Source organism: Lutra lutra, chromosome 9 (assembly GCF_902655055.1).
Source record: "Lutra lutra chromosome 9, mLutLut1.2, whole genome shotgun sequence".
In the NCBI taxonomy this organism is placed as follows: domain Eukaryota; kingdom Metazoa; phylum Chordata; class Mammalia; order Carnivora; family Mustelidae; genus Lutra; species Lutra lutra.
In genome coordinates, this window is record NC_062286.1 from 33,144,181 (window position 1) to 33,170,526 (window position 26,346).

At 40.5% G+C, this 26,346-nt stretch overlaps 1 protein-coding gene across 1 annotated transcript in view; it reads right to left on the reverse strand.

Moving 5' to 3' along the window:
* SLC8A1 (solute carrier family 8 member A1) overlaps nt 1-26,346 on the reverse strand; it is a 328,009-nt gene that overhangs the window by 287,583 nt on the left and 14,080 nt on the right. The window contains 2 exon segments of the mRNA XM_047745926.1: nt 18,233-18,872; nt 18,875-20,066. Of these exon segments, the coding sequence (XP_047601882.1) occupies nt 18,233-18,872; nt 18,875-20,066 (1,832 nt within the window).

Sequence of the window (26,346 nt, forward strand, 5' to 3'; positions counted from 1 at the left end):
GGATTTACTTTAAACCTTGTATGTTTCTTCTCTCCAAATACCACGTGAGTCTCCTATCAAGGCCAAGTGAAAACACTCATGTCCTATAGCTTGTCTGAAGCTTTATTATATATACTATCATTGCACAGCCTGCTATAAATCAACATCTTTTAGGCAGGAACTCAAAGGCATACAAAGGTGTACTGTATGTCAATAAGTTTTATTCCAACTTTCTTTGTTTATAAGGCAGATACTTATATTTACTCATTCCTAGATAAATAGGTGGGAATGTAATAGTTGTCAATAGAAGAAGATGCGTTATGTTCTCATGAACTGACTTGACCCATTGTCAAGCATATGATGAGATATTTCACTGCATGTTGCCTGTAATTATATATACCAGTTTACCACCTAACAGCTGCTAAGAAAATGTGTTTCTTGAGTACTACATTTTATACCAGTTGAAAAAGAAAATTCATGACAATCATGTAAGAGAAATAACCTAATGTGTGAATGGTCCCTTAATTGTATGAGCAATTTACAAACAGAAAATTAACACCTGATTTCTACAAGATGAAAACATTGTTCATATCTTTCAAGTATTTTATAAAATGAAATACAAATCGAAGTGTACACAGAACAACTCATGATTGAAATTGCAGTCTTCTCTTTTATTTTAGGCATTGATTTTATTGAACAAAAAATATCCTATATTGAGATCAAAACTCTGAGAACTATTGAGGTTCTAGCCTCAGAGAGCACTAGACTGTGGGGATGCAAACATCTGTACACATCTGCATTCATATAAGGTCCCATATGGGATGTAGCAACCAACTATGTCTTAATGAGACAGTGTAGGTGACTTATTCCAAACACACTGGGACCATTACATCGTGTTACCCATACACTTTGTTGAATAACTTCAAACTTGTGGTCAATTAAAACTCTCAGATATTCTTTTACTTTCGAATATTTCCAGGGCAACTAACTGATTCTTGCCTGATTGATTTTTCCCTTGTACTAAACTCTGTATTGTCAACACCTTCACCGATCTATAATTACCCATCACTTCATTCATTAAAATATTCCATACTTCAATTATTTTTCTGTTCCATCCACAGTCTTATTTTTAAGTAAGGACTTGTTTTAGTCTCTTGGAGTTTCATTCATTGTTCATGTATTTTTGCAATACCTCTTCCCTTTTTTTAGTATTTAATTTTTTTTAAGATTTTTATTTATTTGACAGACAGAGATCACAAGTAGGCAGAGAGTCAGGCGCCAGGCAGGGGGCGGTGGGGGGGTCAGCAGGCTCCCCGCCCAGCAGAGTCCGATGTAGGGGTCAAAACCAGGACCTTAAGATCCTGAGCCAAAGGCAGAGGCTTTAACCCACTGAGCCACCGAGGTGCCACATTACCTTTTTTTTAAACTTCATTTGTCACACCTTTAAGATAAGTCAATATATATATATATATACATATATATATATATATATATTAGAGGAAACAGAGCTAACAATTAGAAATGAATTGGTTTATACCTAAGGATCAATTTATTATTTTTTCTACTCCTACAGCCATCTTGAAACATGCTTTTTTTTTTTTTTAAAGATTTTATTTATTTATTTGACAGAGAGAGATCACAAGTAGGCAGAGAGGCAGGCAGAGAGAGAGGAAGGGAAGCAGGCTTCCTGCTGAGCAGAGAGCCCGATGTGGGACTCGATCCCAGGACCCTGAGATCATGACCTGAGCCGAAGGCAGCAGCTTAACCCACTGAGCCACCCAGGCGCCCCAAAACATGCTTTTGGTTAGATAAAGAAGGTAATATTGTATATTTATAAGAGGACAATAGGCATCACGTTGAGAAAACCGTATGCAGATGGCAATATTAGGGGAGAAAGGATACAGACAGATCTGTGTCCTCAGAATGCCAAAGAGCATGGACTATCTACCTCAGATAGTTGTTGTAGAAGAGAATGGAAGAGTATTTAAGGACAGAGCCCTGAGGAATGTCCATGGACATCAGCAAGAAAAAGCTGATGGGGATGGCCTAAAGAGGCATGGTAGATTAGAAGCATACCAGGCATTTCTTTATGCTTGGACAACCAAGACTAAGAGCAAGATAAGGTAATATAGGTCATGGGGTCTCATGAGGGTGTAACACTGCTGAATACTTGCATTTTAGAGCTGGAAGGGACATCAGAGATTTTTTTTTTTTTAACCTAAAGACATAACTGGTAACTTTTTGAGTGACACAGAGACACCATACTGAAAATCTCACAGATCTTTTTCAGCAGCAACCCTACAATTTCCCTGAAGTCACAGGAGAAAAATCAATTATTTAATCCATGTGAAAAAAGAGAAAAACCCTGCCAATGTGGTTTGACTAGCAAACCACTGGAGTTGTGGTTTAAGTATAATGGATTCCCTCTTCCATTGCCTCTAATCTAATTAATTCCTCATATCTGTCTCCATTCCAGCAGATGTGTTTACTAGCCAAGTTGTATTAAGATGATTTTTGAATAGCTCCATTGAAAAAGATGGGAGAGGATGTGGGTAAGAGAAGCAAATAGACAGAAACATCAAAGACTTTCATTTCTTAGGACTATTACTTTCTTATTACAAATGTCTTTAACAGAAGAGCAATCTCTACTTCTCTGAGACACCACACACATAGATAGTGGTCAAAATATGGTTGGCTGTGCCATATTTCCTAATTATTACACCTGCATAATTATTATAGGGCCCCATTTTACTCGAAAAAGTGCTCCAACTTGGACAATGAATTAAGGGGTTTCCTTAGATACCTTGTGACAAGAATGTCAATATATGTAAGACATTGAAACAAACTTGGTATGACCCCTTTACCAGATCAATCCAGTGGACATATAAAATTTTGCAAGTTCAGAAATTTACAGGGCTTCCTAAGAAAAGATGTAAGCTTCTCTGATTTGTTTTTTTATATTATTTGTTGTCCTTCAACGTGTTTCTTTTCCTTTTTTTTTTTTTTTAAGATTTTATTTATTTATTTGAGAGCATATATGAGCACAAGAAGGGGGAGCAGCAGGCAGAGGGGGAATCAGACTCCCTGCGGAGCAGGGAGCTTGATGGGGCTCGATCCCAGGACCATGGGATCAAGACCTGAGCCAAAGGCAGATGCTTAACTGACTAAGCCACCCAGGGCCCCCCCACAGGTTTCTTTTCAATAAAAAAATTATGTCAAGAAAACTAAGGCAAGAAGTGATTTAAAAACACACATATAAATTAAGTTTCCTCATACTTGACTGTAAGTCTTATTCAGTGTTATGTGATTTTTTTAATGTTTTCTCTCAGAAGAACAACAACCATTTTCAAGATAGAGGAAAACCTAGAACATTTACTTCAACTCCTTGATTTTGCTTTCAAGAAAATGGAAACTCAGGGAAAGGAAATGACTTACCCAAAGCCTTGGATCTGATTAGTGCAGAGCTAGGTCTGAGGATTCAGGTCAAACACGTGTGCTTCCTTCTGCATTCCATTGTCTCCTTATTTAAAATTACTTATTTTAGTAATGACCATACACCTGGCAGGGAGAAAGTGATCAAAATCTAGCTTTTCCTTAAATAGTACATTTTCCAATAGGGCAAGGGAGATAGAAAAAGTAAAGGACCCCAAATGAAAATTTTAACTTACCCACTTCTCTCTCAGGGGGCAAGGTAAAGTAGTGTTTGTAAATCAGCATTGTAAAATTTCCTGGTCTGTTGAAATTTGACTGCTTCTTGAAATAATGCAAAGCAGGCTCTCTTGGCTCTGCATCTTGTCCCCAGTTTTAATGCAATAGACTTTAATACGAAAGAAGAGTGGGGACTTGAGGAGGACTGGCCCATAAGCCATCACTGGGACTTCTGAGTTTAACTAAGAAAAATATGGTCAAGATTTATTTCTTAACATTCAGTGTAATATAAAGTTTAATTGGTTCTAAAGCAAGTGTTAGGATTAAGTTTTGCTAAAGAGTTTAAAGGTAAAATTTTTAAAAATAGAAATGTATTCAAAGCAAGGTACTCATTAAAACTACTATAGTAAAAAATCCATTTTTAAATGCTTTTATTTCCTTCCTAACACAGATTTATGTCCTGTGTTAGTTACTGAGTTGCATTAGACTGTGCATCTGACTTCAGGGAAATATGTTTATTTACAGAATTTATATTTATCAATAAATTCAGTAGAAGCAGTTTCACTAACTAGATTTTAACACACTGAAATTTCTTGCAGGAAGGTTTAATATATATTTGATGACCGCGTCTGTCCTACACCAATACAGATTCAGATGAACCATGTTTATTTAGGAATTATTTTCCATCAAGGAATTGGTCAACATGCTGTGAATATCCAGTATGGTCATAATTGTGAAAAAAATTTATTACATTTCCAGACGGCTCAGATGAGATTTCCACATATTTTCCACAATTACTGAGAGGATTCAGTTGTGGGTGGTTTTTTTTTTTGTTTGTTTAGTTTAGTTTTTTGTTTTATTTTAATAACAACCATGTCCTGGGATCATTAAAAAAAAATAGAAAAAGAGAGGAAAGAAGACAAGAAATTAAAGTAGTAAATTATGGACCAGAGTTACGGAACTCTTGTGGCATTTTGTATATCTTGCTATCATCAGAAGTATATCACTTTATTCTTCTTTTTTAAAATTTTTAAATTTATTTGACAGAGAGAGAGAGAGGGAACACAGAAGGGGGGAGTGCAAGAGGGAGAAGAAGGCTTCCTGCTGAGCAGAGAGCCCAATGCAAGGCTCGATCCCAGGGCCCTGAGATCATGACCTAAGCTAAAGGCAGACGCTTAACGACTCAGCCACCCAGGTGTCCCAGAATTATATCACTTTATATTGTAATTATATTTCTTTTATTCCCCACTAAATTCTGAGCTTGGAAAAAAAAAGGGGTGGGGACTCTCCTGATATTCTTCAAATCTCTAGATTAAGCAGAAAATAAGCCACAATTAAGAAGTTAAACGGATTTGGGGGCACCCGTGTGGCTCAGTGGGTCAAAGCCTCTGCCTTTGGCTCAGGTCATGATCTCAGGGTCCTGAGATCGAGCCCTGCATAGGGCTTTCTGCTCAGCAGGGAGTCTGCTTCTCCCCCTCTCTCTCTGCCTGCCTCTCTGCCTACTTGTGATATCTGTCTGCCAAATAAACAAATAAAATCTTAAAAAAAAAAGAAGTTAAACAGATTTATGTTGAATTAAATGGTACACTAGTACATGGATATATGCAGTATCACAGCTGGTGAGGAATAAAGATCAATTTAGACAATAAGGACTACAGTGGCATGTCAGGTATGAGGAGGATTCATGGGTAAGTTGCTAACAGAACAGGCTTCTTTTAAGGCAGCAAAAGGAACAGGAATCACCCATTCCACACACCTTTTTGTTCTGGGCTAAGAGTAAGAACATGATCCTGGCAGCATCACGTGAGGAATTTCATTTCATAGAAGCCGTAAGAAAAGTGAACATCCCACTACTTCGATACAGTATATTATTATCCTTACTGTTTCAATCATAACCCTCCCCCAACTCTAATCCTGAATGACTCAGTACATCTTAAGAAAACTTCTCAGGCATATTTCTATCATCACCAAAGAAATTCCTCTGAGTCAGAGATGCAGGGCACAGGGAATCAAAATGCAACACATTTTTCTTTCCTTGGACAATCCAATCCAGAAGGAAACTTGTTAAAATACTCTTCAAAAGGATAATAAGGTGAATAGACACCATGAAAGGTTTGTGGGTGTGAGCGGGTACCCAGCCAGGCAGCTTCTCAGGAGCTGGACTTGCTTAGGAAAGAGCCACAGGCTAAGTCCTAGACTACTCCACTGGGGGGATTGTCAAGATTACCAGAGGAGCTGTCCATGTAGTTGGTTTCCAGTTTGGGTCCTGCCACTTAGAACAATTCATTTAACTCTCTCAACTTAAATTTCCCATCTGTAAAAGTATTTGTTGCTTCCTTCTGGCTTTCTGCTGTCTAATAAAAAACCATTTGTTGAGCTCCTATTAGGTATTAATCACTGTGGCACTCCCCGTGCCCTAAAATAGATGTGCTAATGCCTGGTTGGTGTGAAGATGAAACAGACATGCAGGCACCTTGTAAATAGTATAGTATTACGTTAAAGGAAAAAGTCTTCTCTCTGACCTTTCCCATGTTCCCCAGCAGCTCCAGTGCCCCGGGCTCCACATTGTATCTTTTTTCCTCCCCTTCCCCACCAAAATGCTGATTTCATTGATGGGGCACACTCTGGACATCATCTTGTTATAATTTTGATCATTTTGATCAATTTCCCTAGCTATCATTTTTACTAGGGTATTAGAAGAAAACTATATGCCTTGAGTGCCCCTACCTTAAATGTAGGGGCACACACACACACACACTCACACACACCATACACACAGAATCACAAAATCCAATAGGGTGCTTTTTTTTTTTTTTTTTTTTTTTTAAGAAAAGGAAGATAAGAGGAGAAGCACCTGTGCCTACTTCCCAGCAAGACTAGATTTGACTTGTGCCAACAATCATCTGGGAAGGAATTAAAAGCAGCAACAACAACAACGAACATTTACTAAGTACTTACTATAAGGCAGGTACTGGCTAACTGGATGTAATCTTTTATAATAGGTACGATTACCCTCATTCTACAGATGATGGAACTGAAATGGAAACAGGCTAAACATTTATGCATTTACACAGTCTATGAGTGAGAAGGAGGACTTAAACCCCTGCTAATCTGGCCCCAGAGCCTGTGCTCTCGATCATTACATCGCTACAGAAGATGTCTGTGGGTGGCCATTACAACCGTCAGAAAACCCATCCACCAAGCGAAACGTTAAGCACTTGACTTTGTAAGGCTGTCATTTGTGTCCACCATGAATACCTACCATGCATACTTATTCTTTGTGCAAGTTTGAGAAGCAACAAATTTAAAATGCACATAGTTAGAATTTGGTGCACTGATTCCCTGATGCCCTATAAAAAAAAGGAAAAAATATATTTTCTATATTTATGTTACATATGTAATAAATATATATATAGCACATGCAAGGACTCAAAACTCAGTTGACCAGAAGACTGGAACACTTTACTGTAGGGCCCAAGACCCAGATCCACCTCGAAATATCTCAAGGGCTCCGTATGCAGGAATGAGTCATTAAATTAAAACCCAAACAAAAATAGATGAATTTAAGAGATCAGAGTATACAATGATTATGGAAGAATGATTATGGGATATTAGGAAAGATGCTCCTTTCCAGAAAGAATTCAAACCTACAGAATATGCCTGTCACTCAAACAATGAAGTTTTGCAGGATATTTTAGCCATAAGATATTGCCAGGTACCCATCCAGATGAGGACTTGATATGCTTTATGTGATTATTTTAGGATAGTTGATATTTTATCTATTAGCATGTTTATAGTGATTGTGTTATTAATACATTATTTAATACTGTTCATATTCTACCATTCTATTAGAGACTATGTGTGGGTCAGACGAATCACTTCCTATAATACATCAGTTTTAAAAGTATCCCAGAATTCATCCATATAGAGTCCTTTTGTCCGTATTAACAGCAACTCAAAGAGACCTCCCACAGCCTTCTGTCTTTCCTTGGAAATTTGGGTGTCCTCCTTCAATAGCATGTCAGGATGTTCTGAGATGCTAGCCTACCAGAGTCCGAGACCCCGAAGGCACCGAGCCCCAGCAAATCCCTGGGTTAGGTAGCTATGGTGTCTGTAATAGCCTTGCTTGTTCATGCTCAATATAATATCGTTTCGGAGAAGCACTCACAGAGTGGCATAACCTCCCTCAATAACACAGAGGATAAGGAAACAGTGCGAGCCAGGTGAAACCAATACAGCCTCCTTTCCTTACACCACACCCCTCTGAGTCCATCACTTCTATGAACCAAGAGCAGGCACTGGGTGTGTTGCTGCTGTCAGAGGTGGCCATGGCCGGGTGATGCTTCCAGCTCATTATCATTTGTTCTCAGCCTAACCACCAGCAAAAGCCCCATCCATACTAAGAGTGCCGAGAGAATGCCAAAGAAGGCACGGGTAGTGAAACACCCGCACTGGTGTTTGACTGAGTTATCCGCATCTCCACCTCAGGGACATGAGGTCCATGGCACCACATCTTTGTCTCTACTGTTCTTCCATAATCTTGCAACGACCTTGACACAGAACAGGTGCTCCTAAAACATTTGCTGAAAGCAGGAACCAGTGAAAAGGTAGCACCCATACCCATTCTCTCAGACCTAAGAAGATTCCATAAGCTTCCTCTGGCTCCCCAAACATACTGAGGTGACTGTATATACATTTGGTTTCAAGGACAAAGTTGCTGTCTATTTTTAATAAAGCAGCAGCTTGAGTGAATCCCCTGTCTACTTTTGTACTCTCCTACTGCCTTTTGTTTGCTTGAGCAAGAATCTGGACTAATTTCAGGCTTCACTTCGTTTTAGTAATAACTGAAATCTAATCAGGGTTGCAAATTCTTTGTATCCGTCTCTGTCCCTCTGCCTGCCTCCCTTCTTCCCTCCTGGCTCTTTATCTGCCTACCCCTCCCCTTTTCTTACTCTTTGAGCCTCCCTCTGCCCCTGCCTCCCCACCGCTCTCTTTTGTCCTCCTCCTCCCTCTGACTGGATGTACTTCTCTGCCTTTCTTCTCTTTCCTTCCCTCTTTCCCCTTCCCTGTCCCTCTTCCTCCCCTCCTCCCACTCTATCTCTTTGCTTCCTCCTTTTGTCCCTTTCTCAGTTTCCACACCTCTGTCACCACACCTCTCTGCCCCCATTTGCCCTTCCCCCCCACTCCCTCTGCCTCTGGCCCCTTGCTGCCCCTTTCTTGATCCCTAATCTTACCCCTTCTGACCCTTCTCCTTCCCATCTCTCTCTGCCTCCTCTCTCTCTCCCTCTTTCAGCTAATACCTAAATCTCACATTCAGAGATACACACATTGAGCTAAATAGCTCATTTTTAAAACTGTGTCAAGATTATAACATTTTGTGTGTGAGAATGAAAGCTATCCTCTGAGAATTGTTTTTTTGTTTGTTTTGTTTTAACTGTGCCCTAAATATTAAGCTCTATGTAAACAGGACTTAATTTTACTTTCTCACCTTTACCTTGGTAAATGAGTCGTGTGTATGTGTTGTAAGAGAAAATTTCCCTGTTGAAAGAGAACCTCTGGAGGCTTCTGTTAGAGGTTATAATTAATTATATTTATAAACACATTGACAACAGTTTACTCCAACAGACCAATAATTCCCCTCCAAAACTTAAAAAAATAAAATAAAATAAAACTACTCTATTCAAAAAGTAGTTACAGACACACTTGAACACTGATTTTGTATAGAGTGTAGGCAAGTTATCATTTGACAGTCATCTGATTTTAAGTAGAAGTTTTCCTTTGTTACTGTTCTTGTCCCCTAGAGAAAATATAGTTTGGAAGCAAGAGTGACTTGGCATTTTTTTTTTTTAAGTATCTAAAATTTCCATTTGACTTGAGAAGGTTGTATCAGAGGAACTGCCACATGCGTCCCTTGTTCTAGAAAACTTCCTAACCAAGAATTCGTACCATTTCTGGGGGGACCCAAGAATTGAACTTTGTAAGCTTTGGTTGTGCTTGACAGGTAACAAGCATCCGCTGGTACTGGCTTCTCTGTCGTCAATTAATTTACATGTCTGGTAACATACATAAGAAAGATCGCCAAGAAACTACTATTTTAAGAACGGAGGAAAAGCTACATTCACTGTTCAGCCTTGTTAGGAAGTTACACCGTACGAGGCCAGTGCAGGCAATGACAGATAGCTACTAATAAGAAGTTTCTTTTTTATTTAGGCACAAAGTGAAAATACTACCACAAGGACAAAAGAATAGACAATAACTGAACAGGTCAGGTACATGGAAGGATTATACCATTAGCATGTTTCTTGCCTTTCACACTCAGTTTACTCATGGCGCTTCTGGGTTAACAGAGAGTGGGGGTGGGGTACAGTGTGGTTCATGCATGTTCAGCAGTTCCAGAGAACATAGACCGCTGCTCTAGTTTCTCATCTTCAGAACCACGTGAGTAGATGCTGCAGTCCAGATCACCACACTAAAAGCCCCCTCCCCCACCACCACATGCTCATCCTCACCTGGGAGAGTCGTTCAGAAGGAGAACCACCCCAAATGAAGCCCTGCAGATTTTATGTCAGGCAGCCCTACTGCTAAATTCTAGATCCATCCCTATTAGCTGTGTGAAGCCTCAGGTTCTCCATCTGTGAAAGGAGTATAAAAGCACCTAGCTAATAGAGTTGTTGTGAAGATGAAATCAAATGAATGTTGTAAGAAAAACAGCATGAAACCTGGCTCCCAACACATCTCAGACCACTACCATCTCCACCGTCATTATCACCTCCTGACCACCACCCTATCCAGAACCGCCATCTCTAACACCAATACCACAACTACCACCATCATCACCACCATCTCCAACACCAACACCACCCCACTACCACTACTACTACCACCAGCACCAGCACCATATCTAAAACCATCACCTCCAATGGCAGCACGACCACCACCATCGCCGCCAGCACCATTACCACACCACCACCATCACATCCCAAAACCACCTCCAATGCCATAACCACCACCACCACATCCACCTCCTCCACCCCTGCCCCTGCCATCACAACCATCATCACCCCAATCACCACTACCCCTGCCACCCTCTACCACTGTCATCCTCATTTTACAGGTGAGGTGAGCGCAAGTTATTTCCTGAAATCACGAAGCTCGAGGAAACCCGGGTAGAGCTCAAACGTGGGTAATGGAATCCAAGTTGAATTCCTGCTAAGTCCATCTTTATCTCAGGGAGTCTAACATGGAAAAGTGGGGTGGTCTTAGTTTCAAAGGTCACTGCAGGGCTTCGAGAGTACCCAGAACTATCCAGGCTGTTTCCATCACTATCTGAATCACCAGGTGTGAGGAAATTTCCCTGGGTGCCCTTTTATGAACACCAGTCTGAAAGGCAAAGTTCTGTGCTCGGCTCTATTTTTGCCCCCTGCCTCCCTCTCTTCTGCTGTCACCGAAGAACACAATGTCTATTCCCCTATCTGACCCTGTGGAGACATTATAAGAAGGAAAGAAAATGTCATCTAGAGCACAAATCCTCAGGAGAAAGGCAGGAAATGAAAAGGCATTGTTTATTTCGCCTGGATCTACAGTGAGACAGCTGTATGGGCCTGAGAGAAGAATGAGCCCGGCTGGCTCAACCCTTGGCAAATAGATGGGGCATTACGTAGGCAGTATGTCGAGCCAGGAGAGGAAGCAAAGGAGGAGATTTCCTTTAATTCTGTCCATATTGTTGACGGCTTGCTTTCCCTCCCAGGGCCTTCTGGACTTCCCCACTATCAGAGCAGAAAGCACAAGGCAGTGTGGGAAGCCAGGAGCTAAAGCCACTAGCTGCCGCAGTCTCTTGCTTCCTTGGCGGGCACCTTCCACAGGGCTCCCTGCTGCGGGCTCGTCCTGAGCAGTTACAAAGATCATGGCTAGTGCCACTCACCCCCCTTACATTTGGCTGTCCTCTCTTTCTTTCCTGCCACCTGGCCCAAAGCCACTTCTGTTCTATCCTCTCGCAAGGATAACACTTAAGAATCGCGGGGTGTGTATAATGTAATAGGGGCCTAACAGCTTCCCCACCCCCCCCAGATGTATCTCCCATGAGCAGATGTCAGGAACCACGACAGAACATGATGGAGATATTTTTATGGAAAAGCCTCTACTGTTCTCAAGACACTGAAACCCACAGGCAGGTTTCTACACCTGAGCTAGTAAGGACAGAGCAGCATAACAACAAATAACCCCACCATAGGTGTTAGACCCTCAAGATTGCTCATTCAAAGGAGTTAAGCATGCTTAAGTCTCTTCCCCGGGTTACCAGTGTCCTCAGGAAAAAAGCAAAACAAAACAAACAAAACAAAGAAAATTGCTTCCCACTTCAACAATTTAGTATAAAACCTGCTCAGTGTTTACCAAGAGGGTGGCTGTGCCCTGCTAACCCTGAAAAAATGGGACAAAAGGGGGAGGTGTAATGGGTTAAGGGCAGCTCAAGGGGGAACAGGATTCAGGTAAGTCAAAAGCATCCCTAGAGATCAACCACTAATTCACAAAGTGCAAAACAAAATATTGACCACGTGTTATTAGAAATCTTGTAAATTTTCTTTAGAAATACAAGAGGCAATCTGGTAGAGAGGGACCAGCACTTGAGCTTTTTTTTTTTTTTAAGTAGATCAGCTCTTTTATTTATATTTACCTAGTTTAATATAAAACTCTTAACATGAGGTCTACCCTCTTTTTTTTCTTTTAAGAGTTTATTTATTTATTTGACAGACAGAGATCACAAGTAGGCAGAGAGTGAGAGGGAAACAGGCTCCCCACTGAGCAGAGAGCCCAATGCGGGGCTCTATCTCAAGACCCTGGGACCACAACCCAAGCCAAAGGCAGAGGATTTAACCCACTGAGCCACCCAGACGCCCTGAACTCTACTCTCTTAGCAGATTTTAAGTGCACAGTACAATAGTGCTAACTACAGGCTCAACGTTGTATAGTAACTCTCTAGAACTAATTCATTTTGCATTACTGAAACATTATACCTGTTGATTTGAACCCCTCCCTTTCCTCCCTCCCTCTGCCCCTGGCAACCACAATTCTGCTTTCTGTTTCTAGGAGTGAATATTTTAGCTATCTCATATAAGTAGAATCATTAGGTATTGCTCTTCTGTGACTAGCTTAAAGGGACATATACTCAGATTAATTTAAATACCTTCACGAAGATCTAAAATCCCATTAAAGAAAATCACTGTTCATTGCATCTTTCATTCAGTTTGATAACCATCCCGCCTATTTAGTGAAATGGTCCATACTTTCAGGTTTACCAAGATACTACTCCATCTTAAAAACATATTTTTCTCTCTGGTTATGCCTTCTGTCCTTCAAAAGCAACTCCAATATTTTGTCCAAAATTTAGACTTCTACAGTGTCCCCCATGTCTTCATAATGGTGTGTGTTCCTATCAAAATATGAGTTATCTCATCATCTCCCACTTTAGAGTATAAGGAATAGATTTCTTCTGTTCCCTTTGTAATGACTAGCCCAGTACTGGGCACAAATCAGTAGCTTATTAAGCATGTGCAGAGTGATTGGTACAGGAATTCTATTCTAGTCCTAACCAAGTAAAGCAATCATCCCCCTCTGGAATGACCTTGAATGATGATTCAGAAAAGAGTCCATAATTTAAACACTTCAGTGTGTCTGAACTACCATATCTTCTCATTTGCTAAGATAAAACTTCTTTACATAACTATATTATAACCCTAAACTCTAATTAGCAGTGGGAAAATGAGATTACCACAGTAAACATGGCAATCTGATTGACATAGTAAACAACCCTGCGGCACATAATCAATTTAGGCTTCTGGCAATATTGAATGGGAAGTCAAAATATTTTTTGGCTGTTACCTCGCCTTATGTTTGTAATAGTTCTGCATTCATGAAAACATATGCATTTATAAAAACACTTCTTGTACTTATAATTTAGATTTGCAGATGATACTACATGTGGTTTGGATTTAAGAAGAGACAAATATTCCACTCTGAGAAGATAATCCACCAAAGCAGAAATCCATTAAAATCCTAAAATCATTTCATCTAATTTCTTACATCAGCATATTACCTAAGAAAGTTTATGTCAGTATAAAATCATGGTTCCATCATTCTAATAGGTTAAATGTATCAAATAAAATTCTTCTCCCATAAAGTAAATCTTGAGTATGTTGGATTCAAATAGGTACTAATGACCTTTCCTGTCTAGCATTATTTTCTGTAGTGCTTTTCATCATTTCTGATTCCCCTAAAGATACAAAATTATTCTTCTGTTCTGACCACTTGAAGTTTTCTTACAATTTTTGTTTCATCTTTTTTTTTTTTTTTTTCTTAAACAGCGGGCTACTTTCTTGCATTATACATTTGTCCTACTCTCCAAACTGAACTGCTCTCTTATAAAGCTAGGTCTTTACTCCCTGGAATTCTATAGAGCAAGAATAGAATACTGGTAATATAGGTAGCAAAAACAAAAATATTTCTTCTTCCTGGAGTATAGTAATAATAATGCCATAGAGCCTATATAATACTGAAATTTTATTTCTTTTCTGTTTCTTTCTCCAGAAAAAGCAATATAAATATTGAGTGTCAAATAGCTATATTTGTTGGGACATCTTGCATATTGTATTTCCTAAACTTAACAAAGTCGCAATCGCTGTGTATTAAACGCAAGCAATGAATCATGGAACTCTATATCAGAAACTAATGATGTACTGTACAGTGACTAACAACATAAAAATAAAAGTCACAATCATACCTGAAAACATTATAGTCGTTAAAGCAAAATCAATTTTGGATAGATCCTTTGATTAATAAATTATGTTGTAGCTAGGAACCCCCAGGAAACTGATTTGTTGAGCAATACATTCCATGCATTTTCCAACCCACACACCTCATCTTTCAACTCTGTATTTTAAATAGGTAATAGTAAATGCTCGTGATCTTTTGAGTCCTCCTCTGAAAGTATTGTTATTGGGTTATAACTAAGTAATTGAATTTGATTTGTATCTACATTAGTTAATTAACCTTAATATTTTCCAGAACAGTCAAGCTCATGTTAGACCTTGGAAGACCAAACAACATTTTGTAATAATTATTACCACTAAACTAGCATCATTAAAAAACAACCATTAGTGGCTCTTCAAATTTGTGGATATCACCTACCAAACCACAAAGCAAATTGGCATGTTCTTCATTTATTTTTTATTAGCTGTTAACATTAGACAGAATTCCCTGTTGAAAGTCAAGATTAGCTGGCATGGGCTTAGTATTTGTCATTGATTGAGTTTATACAAAAGCATGTGCTAACTGTTAATTATATCTATTAATGGGTTTTGCATTGTAATTTGAAAATGCCTTACTGAGAATACACTTTATTTAAGACTACAAGCACCACTTATCACTTATCAGTATCTTTTTCAGATACAGATTTTGATCTTAAAAAAGGTCAAGTTGAAATAATTCAACTCATTTATATTAAAAATGTGAATGAATAGGTACAGATATGCTTATATTATACATTTAAATGACTTCTACAAAAATAAGATCAGAGATTAGGAATTTATCTTGCTTTTGAAACTGAAGAATCAGTAAAGCTGCCTGCCTCTTGATCTCCATCCCTGATTACACTGGACCCTAGGTAAAACTATCTACCTGTCTTTATGGCTTTTTAAAATAGGCAAGCTTTAAATCCAGGCTTTTCCTAGCATCTCTTTATGGTGCTCTGAAAAGAACCATAAGTTCTGGCTTTGTGCACAACATTAAACAGAAAAGCAAAAAAAGATTTTTTTTTAAATAGTTAATAAAGTTCACTGGCATCAACAGTCCTATGTATTGTAGGTTTTTAAGAAAGTCACCTCTCAAGATTAATTATGTAATTGGATGAGACGTAAATTCATTCTTCAAGAAAAACTGGGTTGAAGTCCACATGGTCCAGCTGATGACAAACTCTGTCACTTGGGTCTGACTGTATGGACCTGGCATTAGAAACAACTTCCAGGGGAAGAATGACCCATGAAGAAAAGGGAAGAGAAGGAGAAGAAGGAGAAAAACAAGGGACCTTTGATAATATCATGTTTTTCTAGAAGCATTATGTTGAAATCCTTGGTGCCTAGCTGAAGGCTAAGTCCCAGTCACCTAAACAAATTTATTTAAGCAACAAAGGTGGTGAGCATCTACAAAGCTTGTCAGCACTCTATAACGTCAGGATAAAGACTCTTTAAAATAAAAATTCTAGAAAAAAAAATGGAAGGCTGTAATTTATCCCACTGATAAGTAAGATGTTTGACATTTCTAAAATTTCATATTTCAACTTAGTGAATAGAATACAGTAAGAGTTTTTATTAACAGGAACTAGTGATTGATCTAGAATACCCCTAAGAACACACACACACACACACACACACACACACACACACAGATGGCATGCCATAATACTACCATCCAACCAATTTTCACAAGATATTTAAATCTCTAAAGCTGGAATTTGGCAATATTCCTTCCTTAGCAAGAATTAAATCAATTTAATGGCATAGGGTGAATGTTTTAAATGGAGTTTGGCAGAATAAATTATTCCATCAAATCACTGTCAATTTTTTCCCCTTCTTCCTCTTCTACTTTGTGTCCAAAAAAAGGTTATTTATCTACAGTTTGGTAAAGTCCTGGACAGCAGAATCGATAAGGAAAGACTGCCTCTCAAATAAACAAGTACAGAGCCATTCTTTTTAACAAAAGCAAGACCAAATTTTCAGGAGAAAACATTCCTAAGTAAAATGAATAAACAAAACAAACACCCATTGGGTCATATTTAAGTGCTACCCTTGTGAGTTCATTTAAGAATATTCATACTCCTTTAGTAACATGCAATATACTTTTACATGGATTACAAGGGCCATCTAATATGACAGGGTTCCACAACTGAAATGATTAGAAAATATAATGAGAAAGAATTCCTAACAAAGGATTCAAGTTCATGAGCTAATTGTGGGCAGGATTCCATCCAATACAAGGCCTCTGGGAAAATCCTCCCGTAAGTATGCAGGATATTCATTTGCTTCTATATTACTATCTTTCAGTAAAATACATGTCCAACAAAACACACCTCAACACGTGGAACATTAACAATATAAGAACCAACATAAAACAGATATTCATCCAAAGTTACCCCACACATCTGAAGGTGGATATTATAATCTCTGCTTTGATTTCATTATGATATCGTACTCAGTAAGAGTTCATCTCTATAATACAATATCAAAGAGAAGTAAAAAGGAAAGCATCTGCAGGAACATCTCTTCCCTCTGCCCATTTCCACCCCCGTCCCCCTCCACCCTCTTCTTTTAGCAAGAGAAATTTCATTTTGGAGAGAATGTACTTGGCATTTGACACATCACATAACGTTTACGCAAGAGTTAACCATTTTTAGAACAAACTGTATTATATATATCTTTTCTTTCCTGGAAATTCCCAAGTGATTCAACCAACATGATCAATCATTGTAATGTCCTCTGTTGTATTGCAAATATTATAGTTTCCTTCGTTCCTTCCTTTCCTCCTTCTTTCCATCCATCCTACCTTCCCTTCTTCCTTCTTTCTTCTTTCCTTCCTTCCTTTTCTCCCTCCTTCCTTCCTTTCCATTTAGACACTGCTCATTGAATCAACTTTCTGGCTTGCATTTGGTGAGTGTAATGCCCCCTCTTAGGCAAGGAAGGAGGAACAGTTCTAAACAGCAGCTGTCAAAGGCAGAATCATTGCACAACAGGCACCTGGTGTTACATTAGCAAGTGTCACCATGCAGTGCCAATAGGAAGAGTGAATTGTTCCCCGTTCTTTTCTCTGATCCGTTCCCCGTCAACAAGGAGGCTTGGACAGAATCGTATTCTCTCCCCATCGCTCTATCAGTAGGGTAGAAGGGTTTACCTAACCATGGAAAATAAAATCAGACTAGAACTCCATAAGAGCTATATGACTTTTCTCACACTGGCATAAGACTAAAAAAAGCAGGGCTGGTCATTAAGTCCTAATTAAGCATTAGCATGTAAGCAGAAACATTATCTCACATCGTCACAAAACACACAGTATCAGATAAAAGCAGCAAAAAAACATTCCAGTCAGCCTTGGTAGCCAGGAAATTCTTTTCAAAGGTGTTTCCTTTTTAAGCTTTCCCAATTTGTACTCAGTAATAAGTTAGGGACTTAATGTAATGTTCTAAATATTCGCTTTCGATAAATAAGTAAATAAATAAGTATTCCCTTTCTGCATGTGTATTATGTGATTCAAACTAGAATACAAATTTCCCAACCCATCATAAGCGGTTTGATAAATTGTGTCACAAAACTCATTCTATCATAACTGCTATAATGTACTTAAACTATGCAAAAGTACAGAAGTTAAAAATAGAACCAAATTAAGATCTCTATATGGAGCAGATTGATAAGTGTGGCACAGCAGGGGGCATATTCAAGTGGTCTTGTATAGCAAATATTCCATTCCTTGTGTGCCATTTAGTTTAAAAAAAAAAAAAATGACATCCACTCTCCCATCCACCAAGGCACTCCACCCCACACATAGGTATAAAAAAACAACTTACACAATTTCATCGTTCTGGAATTCAAGCTCTCCACAAGTGTCCTCGAAGTCCTCGCCTCCGCCTCTGGCCGTCCCTTCGATGGTTTTATAGGGAACAATAACATTTCCTCGAGCTCCAGATGTTCTCAATACCTTCACCTCCATAATGCCAATGCTCTCACTCACGTGAGTCACAGGCTCCTCAAAGGTAAAGATGCCTGCGTGGTCATCATCAAAAATGGTCACAGTGGCAGTGGAAGGAGATCCGAGGCAAGCGAGTGTAGAAACATGATTGGCTTCCAGGATGCCATCTTCTGAGGCATCACAAGAGACTTTGACATTGCTCAAATGCACAAGGAAATTTTCATCCTCCTCAAAGATATCGTCATCGATGATGCCAACTCTGATTTCCTTCTGGGTCTCACCAGGCTTGAAGACCACAGTTCCTTCGGTAAATTCATAATTAGACCCAGCATTGGCCGTGCCATCCTCTGTTCTGAAGTCAACAAACACAGTGTTAGTCAAATCGCCACCTCTGCGGATAATGGTCAGGGCGACAGTACCACAGTTCTCCAGACACTGATAGGTCCCTTGTTCAAAGAAGATCTGACTCACGGGGTCATTTTCAGCCACTTCAGTGTTGACCTCATGCATGCTGACGCCTTCCTTGCCTGGTCAGCTGCGTGCCTCTTTAAAATGTTGCCGGCTCCAGTCATCAGGCGGGTAGCTTGGATGCGGTAAAAAGCTCGACTCTTTTGCTGCTGACTTAGGACTTGGTAGTTAGCTAATTCTATTAATTGCTCTATTTCTTTCTCCGGGTGCTTCTGCTTGAGCTCCTTCAGAATCCTCGCCATTTCTCGCCTGGCCTCTTCATCATCTTGGTCCCTCTCATCAACCTCTAGAACAAGAGCGCCATCTAAGAAATTGTCAACGTGGGAGTTGACCACTTTCCCGTCCATTTCAATTTCAGTCTTGGAAGATGGCCTGTCTCCTTCATGCTCGATGATCATTCCCCTCTGCTTGCCGGCCCGATACCTCTTGTAGACATACTTATAGAAAAGAAGCCTCCTATCTGCTACCCAAGCGAACACGACACAGATGGGAAAGAAGAAGAAGGTAAGTAAACCTTCCCAGACCTCCACGACCCCAGGAGAGATGACGGACAAAATAATGTAAAGCCAAGTATAGGCAAAGATGCTCCAGGCTGCTGTCACAAAGAACACACGCAAATGCTTTATCTTCCTTGTCTCTCCATCTGGGACCACGTAGACACAAAGGGCGATAATGATGAACATATTGAATGCAGCACTTCCCACGATGGTGCTAGGACCCAGGTCTCCTGCAGTAAAGTTATGGCCGCACACTTCAATTACGGAAAGGAGAATCTCTGGAGCAGAAGATCCCAGGGCCATCAAGGTCAAGTTTGAAACTGTCTCATTCCAGATCCTCACAGTGGTCTTGGTGGTCTCTCCATTGGGTTTCTTTATAGTTATTTCTTTTTCTTGAGATGTGATGACTTCTATAGAGGACATGAACCGGTCGGCAATGATAGAGACTCCAAGAAACATGTAGACCATGGCCACAAAATACACAGTAGCTCTAGCAATTTTGTCTCCAAAGGAAGGGTCTTGGGGCTCCCAAATGGGTAAAATCACCCCCTTCTTACAGTAATATGAGCCAGTACACTCGCCAGTTTCATTGACTTCTCCTTCCATTTCTGTCTCTGCACTTATAAGGTCCACATGGGAAAATAAGAGAGCCACAATGGCTAACAGATGACATCCCATCGAAAAGGTAGGTGAGGGTCTTAACTGCATCATGTTGTACAATGGTAGACTTCCAAGTGTCCCAACCTACTGGCAAAAATAAGATGGAGGGAGGGTGGGGAAAAAAAAAATCACATCATCAGAGCCAGATCCAAAGCATGACCAATTACTGATTTTTATTGCTTTTACCAATGATTTGTTTAAATTTGACTACCATAATATCTATGGTGAATAATTATTCTAAGTATCCATCAGTGATTAAGCAATCTTTTGAAAAATTTACAACTCAATCTCTCCACGTGTGGATTTTCTACTTGTAGTCTCCATTCACTGAGCAATGTACACAATTGACTTATTGGAAATGAAAAGTTCAATTATAACCTTGTCTTGTTGAATACATAGTTATGCAAGCCAATAAGGGGAGGAAAAAAAACCTTTTGATGCATTAAATAATTTTCTCCTTGTTGATAATACAGATTTTCTTTTAAATTTTGGTTAGTACAATTACCTTCCAGAAACCGTTTCATTACCAAAATCACCTTATTAAGACTGATACTTTAAAGTTCAGACTCTAAAAACCTAGCCAACACAAGGCCTTTTGATGATCTTAAATTCTGGAGCAGACCCTATACTGCAGTTTTTGAAATCACGTCCCATTGCACCAAATGGACTTGGAAACACAGAGATCTCTTCAAGCTTTCCTACAAAGTCAACAGAAGTTGTACTTGAGGGGGAAAAGAAATCTTCTGTAATACAATCTTTCCGCACATTAAGTACAGTTTTAAAAAGCACATTTTGCTGAGAGCACATTTCCTCCTCATTTTCAGCAAGCCCAGTCAGTGCTCCTGATATGTTAGCAGCTGGGCACTTGGGTCTCAAAGCACAGTGCTCCACATCTGGGACAGATCTCACACTAGAATCTGTGGCTGTCTGCGACAGGAAAGGGAGATAACAGTCCTGGGTCTAGTTATGTGTTAAGACCCTTGTCTGGCAGGCTGTGAAATCAGCTTTACCAGTCATAAAATGTTCTTTCTTGGGGTTGATGTCATCCTTTCCATGGCCATTCTAAAACACATATTAGTTCTACAGAGGGTTCAAGTGACCAAAAAAAAAAAAAAAATACAGGAGCCGTAATTCCAACTAAATTAGCTCATGTGGCAAAACAGCAGTGACCACAAACTGCACATCTGATGAAGGGCTGCAGGCAATTACAGATCAAGCAGGAGAGTCACCGAGCCACACAGGGCCTGGTAGACGAGGCCAAGGGGCAGACTGAGAAACCATGGCTCTGAATTCACCCACCAGCTCAGGCAAAACGCCTCTCTGCCCAGATACCACTTCTGCCCCCTGACGCTTTGTAAGGTGCTGACGGAGAGGAGGGTCTGCTCTAAGTCAGGGTAATTCCGGCCTAGAAGGTCAGTTCCAACATCAGACAAAGAGGTGGCAAGGGGGCGTCCTGAGTCAGAACATAGTCTTGTGGCCTGATAAAAAGTTCACAGTGGAGCTAGACTGGAACCTTCCATAGCCTGGGGCGGTCTGAGAGCCACCCACGCACTCACCTACGTTCTCTGGCCCAGGTTGGCCACTCATGGCAGGGAGTGGAAATTCACCAAGGCCCGGGCGGAGCCCCCTGGTCCAGCACTTTCTGGCAGACCCTCAAAGAGCCCACCATTTGCCTAAAGCTCCTTTTAGCTCATCACTATGGGGAAATAAGCTCTGACATTTTTCTCAGACAAGCTCCGGCAGAAGGTTGTGATGGCAGAATTACATTCTACATAAAAGGCTGAAAAAATAGAAAAAGTGTCTTTTCAAAATATGCAAGATTCATGGTCAGTGGGTCTACTTAATCAGTCATTACAGGGGTCGGGTGGGATCGCCACTCAAAATGAGGAGACACCGAAGCAACCCACAAGAGTAGTGGAAGGTCTAACTCTAATTCCATCGTGAGCCATTTATTCCACAAATATTTATGGGTGCTGCCTAACTACGTGTTTCACCTGCTAGGTGAATTCACTACGTGAATCACCTGCTAGGCTCTCTCCTAGCACCTAAGAGCGCATCAGAGAGTTAAAAAAACAAAACCAAAAAAACAAAACAAAAACAAAACAACCAACAAAAACAAAGTCTCTGTCCTTGCAGACCATATATTCTATTAGGGAGGAAACAGACAAATAATAGAAATGTCAGATGCTAAAAAGTGCTAGAGGGATGGGGCAGAAAGCAATGTTAAGGAAGACAAGGAGTCTGCGTGTGTGAGTGTGTGTGTGTGTGTGTGTGTACACACACACAGCACGCAGGATTTTATACTGGATGGTTAAGGAAGGCCTCTCTGATAAGGCGACACTGGAGCAAAATCCTGAAGGAAGTAAGAGACCAAGCCTTGTGGATATCTACAGGAAGAGAATTCCAGCAAATGCCAAGACCCGGCAGGACTTGTCTTTGCATAGTCCAGGAACCACAGAGGAACCAGTGTGATGGGAGGGTGTGAGCCAGGGGAACAGGGCTCTGGAGCTGGGAATAGACTACGGATGGATTATGAGGGGCATGGAGGCTACCATAAGGCATTGGCTTTGATTGTGAAAGAGACGGGACTCAGGGAGGTTCTGATCAGAAGAGTGGTATCCGCTGATTTTCCTATTAAAAACATCTTTCTGCTGGTTCCATGAAGAATAAGAGTACAGGGGCGCCTGCGTGGCTCATTCATTAAGCCTCTGCCTTCAGCTCAGGTCATGATCCCAATGTCCTGGGATCAAGCCCCACATCAGGCTCCCTGCTCAGTGAGGAGCCTGCTTCTCCCTCCCCGGCTCCCCCAGCTTGTGTTCCCTCTCTCACTGTCTCTCTCTCTCTCTCCGTCAAGTAAATAAATATAATCTTTAAAAAAAAAAAAAAAAAAGAATAAGAGTACAGGGATAAGAGTGGGAACAAGGAGACCAGTTTTTGCCTTTTATAAAAAAACAAAACAAATCACCAGAATTACAACTGATTCCAATGCCTGGCAGGTATAAAAAATGACACAGTGGAGATCTCAACTTTAAAAAGGAGAAGGAAACAATTTGTAGTGACCCTTTGGAAGATTTACAATTCCAAATGTCTTGGGAACCTGTGAGCATCAGAAAGGTTAAGTATTTGCTCCCAGAGAGTAGTACAGAAAAGAGAGAATAAACCCAGAACAGAGATTCCAACCTGTGCCCAACTCGAGGACTGATATAATCAACCACTTCCTTTAAATTCCTGCCAAATCTCATCTTTCCATTTTCACATTTCAGCCAAAATGAGCTTCCTAAAGTACAGATATGACTTCCCACCTCCCCCTTAAAACTCTCCATTGGTTGCTTCTTGCTCTAAAAACAAACCCAATCCTTTCAATAGGCTGTTCAGACCTTTTAGGATCCAGTCTCCAAGTTCTAGAATATGGAAATTCTCTCCATTTCCTGACCATGACAACACTTTCTTACCTCCAGGCCTTTCAGGATTGTGTTTTCTGTGCTCCAAACTATTTTGTTTCTTAGAAGCAAAGGTCAAAATGGCACAACAGCAAATCATGGTCAGTTGCCCAAGAGATTAACAGTAGGTTTATTCATAAACACGATGGCAGACACTATGCTAAATTCTTTATATGTAGTATTATATCTAATATAATACACTAACAAGTGTTGGTATTTTACACAGCTCCTGGTGTTGCCATTTCCATTATGGTCCATGAGAATGGCACCACCTGGAGTTGTGCAATGCAGTGTCCTAAGAATGACATTTTGCAGTAGATATTATTAACCCATTTCAGAAATGAGTTCACTGAGCCTCAGACAGGTTAAGTGCTTGTCAGAAAGTCATACAGATAGGAAACTCCTGAACTAAGATCCAAACCCTGATAAGAGCATCCCTGATTGTGTATGAAGTCATCTCAGAGAGTACTGGATTTGGGCTTGGACTGACCTGTTGGAAAACCTCTTGGCTTCCATGCAGGGTAAGGAGGGCCTCAGTAGCAAAAGTTCCATGGAAGGTTTCCAATAGCCTGACTTTTATCTTATGGATTAGAGACTCCAACAGACAGGCATCCACAGCTATGATGTAATGTGTGAGCTGAAATGCCCTAGAGACCACTGCCCCTTACCTGTTTGGTATTTAGCAATTACCCGACCACCTCTTCCTACATACATTCTCAGGGCAATCTATAAGGTCAGCCAAAAAAAAAGAAAGAAAGAAGAAGAAAAAAAAAAGCCCTCCCCAACCCACATCTCACAATTGTTATTAGCCAAAAGGGTACAGATGTCTAAGAGTGGATGCAACTGTAAAAATTCCGATCAGAGAAAAAGGAAAGGGCTTTCTGAGGTTAAGTCCAAAACATCACGATTATATTCAAAAGGTGGCAGTATTATAATTTGTGAAATCTGTAGACACAAAACACTGATACAGGTTTTGGCAATGGAAAGAATTCTCTGGACTTTAGTTTCTTCTTTTATTAAATTAACACCAAATTCAAATGTTTGGGAGGAGAGGGGGCAGATAGCATCTAAACGAGAGGTTCTTCTTCATTCTTTCATTTCAGGGTCTTTCCTCCATCATCAGATTCAAGCAGATCCTCCCTACTGTCTCCCCAAATATATATTTCCATAAAAATTCAGCAGGAAAGAGGCTGCTAGTATGTTGTTCTGCTGCCTGGCTTTTTTTTATATTCTGTCCTGATCACCTGAACTCTGGAACAAGGATAGGCTGGTTTTCATGGTGCTTTCCGAACAACTCTTATGTTCTCAGCCAGTTCTTGCTCAGGAATAGCCGTTACATCATCCAAATGAGCCTACAGCACCGTAGCAAGAAGACCCAGAGTGTCTTCTGCTCATTCTTTATCTTGAAGCCAACAGACAACCCCAGCTCCTACAGAGGGATGTGCTTTTGTAGTAGCACATAAAGAGGAATGTGAACGGCACATGATGAAGGATGGGGAAAAGAGCCCAGACACCAGCATTGAAGGGACAGGTTAGGGGAAGGGGACATGTACCTGCAGGACAGATTTTTGGCAAATGGCTTCTATAAAGGGTGAGGAAGAGCCCCCCCCCCCCGCACCCCGCCCCATGGAGGCCTAAAGACTCATCAGGCAGCAGAGCAATGGGTTCCTTATGGGAAGCTGGAGCCAGGGTTGACCACCAAGAGGACCCGGCTCCGAGAGAAGAAATAGGTTTGGCATTCACGCCAGCCCCGTGCACAAAGGTGGCCGAATCTCATTCCACTGATTGGCAGCTGGGGTGATTCAAAGGAACTCCTTGACTCTCCCTCATCAGGACCTGGAGTTCCCTTCTATGTACCTCTTGCTGAGTGAAAGCATCAAAGCTTAGCAATTCATCCGTTTCTAAGGCAACATTTAAGCAACCCTAAGTTCTTTTCCACTACTGAGACGAGCATTGGCGAATGCTTTTAGATAAAGAGATGATGCCAAAATGATTTTCCTTATCTGACCATCCATCCAGGGTGCAAATTACTCTTCTGGCACCCAATCTCATGCCAACAGACCATGACCACAAGTTACAGAGGAGCTCTGGTCCCACAAGGACTCTCTGCTCTTACCTTTTTTTTTTTCTTTTTAAAGAGAGAATTTCCTTTTTGTTGCTTAATAAATTGGGACAGGTCCTCTAGAATACAGGCAGCAAGAGTTCATATAAGGGGCTCAAGTCCTCTGGTTGAATGTTTGAGATTACAGCCAGGATCCTGGGCCAGGTCAGAAAACACTCACCTCATTCATCAAAGGAAGACACTGGGGGGATTGGTCAGGCAGTGCGGCCAAAAACAGAAAGATGAATTTAGGATTTTAAATAATAAAAGTCATGAGATGTAACCCACGGCCCTTTCCCCTACTTTGCTTTTCTACATAGAACTTCTTCTTCTTTATGTGCTAATATACTTTATTTGATGGTTCTGTGTATTGCCTTTCTCTCTCTGATAGATGTTAAATTCGGCACAGGCTGAGATTTTTGTCTCTTTTGTTCATTGATGGATCCCCAGTTACTAGAGCAGAATCTCGCACATAAAAGACACATAGCACCTGCTTACTGAATGAATAAAATCATTTTCATAGGGTCATGGGCTGATTCACCAAATCTCTGAAGGTGAATCAGAATCTGGGGGCTGAGATGAGGCATTTGCCCTGAAAAATGTGCCCTGACTGAAGCAAAAGCCCCTAAAATGAGCAGATGCCAGTATCGCCCTGAAAAGCCAATGTCAGGATTAAGTAGAGGAGAGGAAATGTGATTCAGGCTCATGGGTAGAGAACCTCAGGCTGGAAAAACTGACCTCCGGCATAGAGAAGGGGGACTCTGCAGTTTCCCCCAGCACCTGGGGGCAGGTCCTCCTCCATGAGCCCTAGCTTGCAGATTTCTTT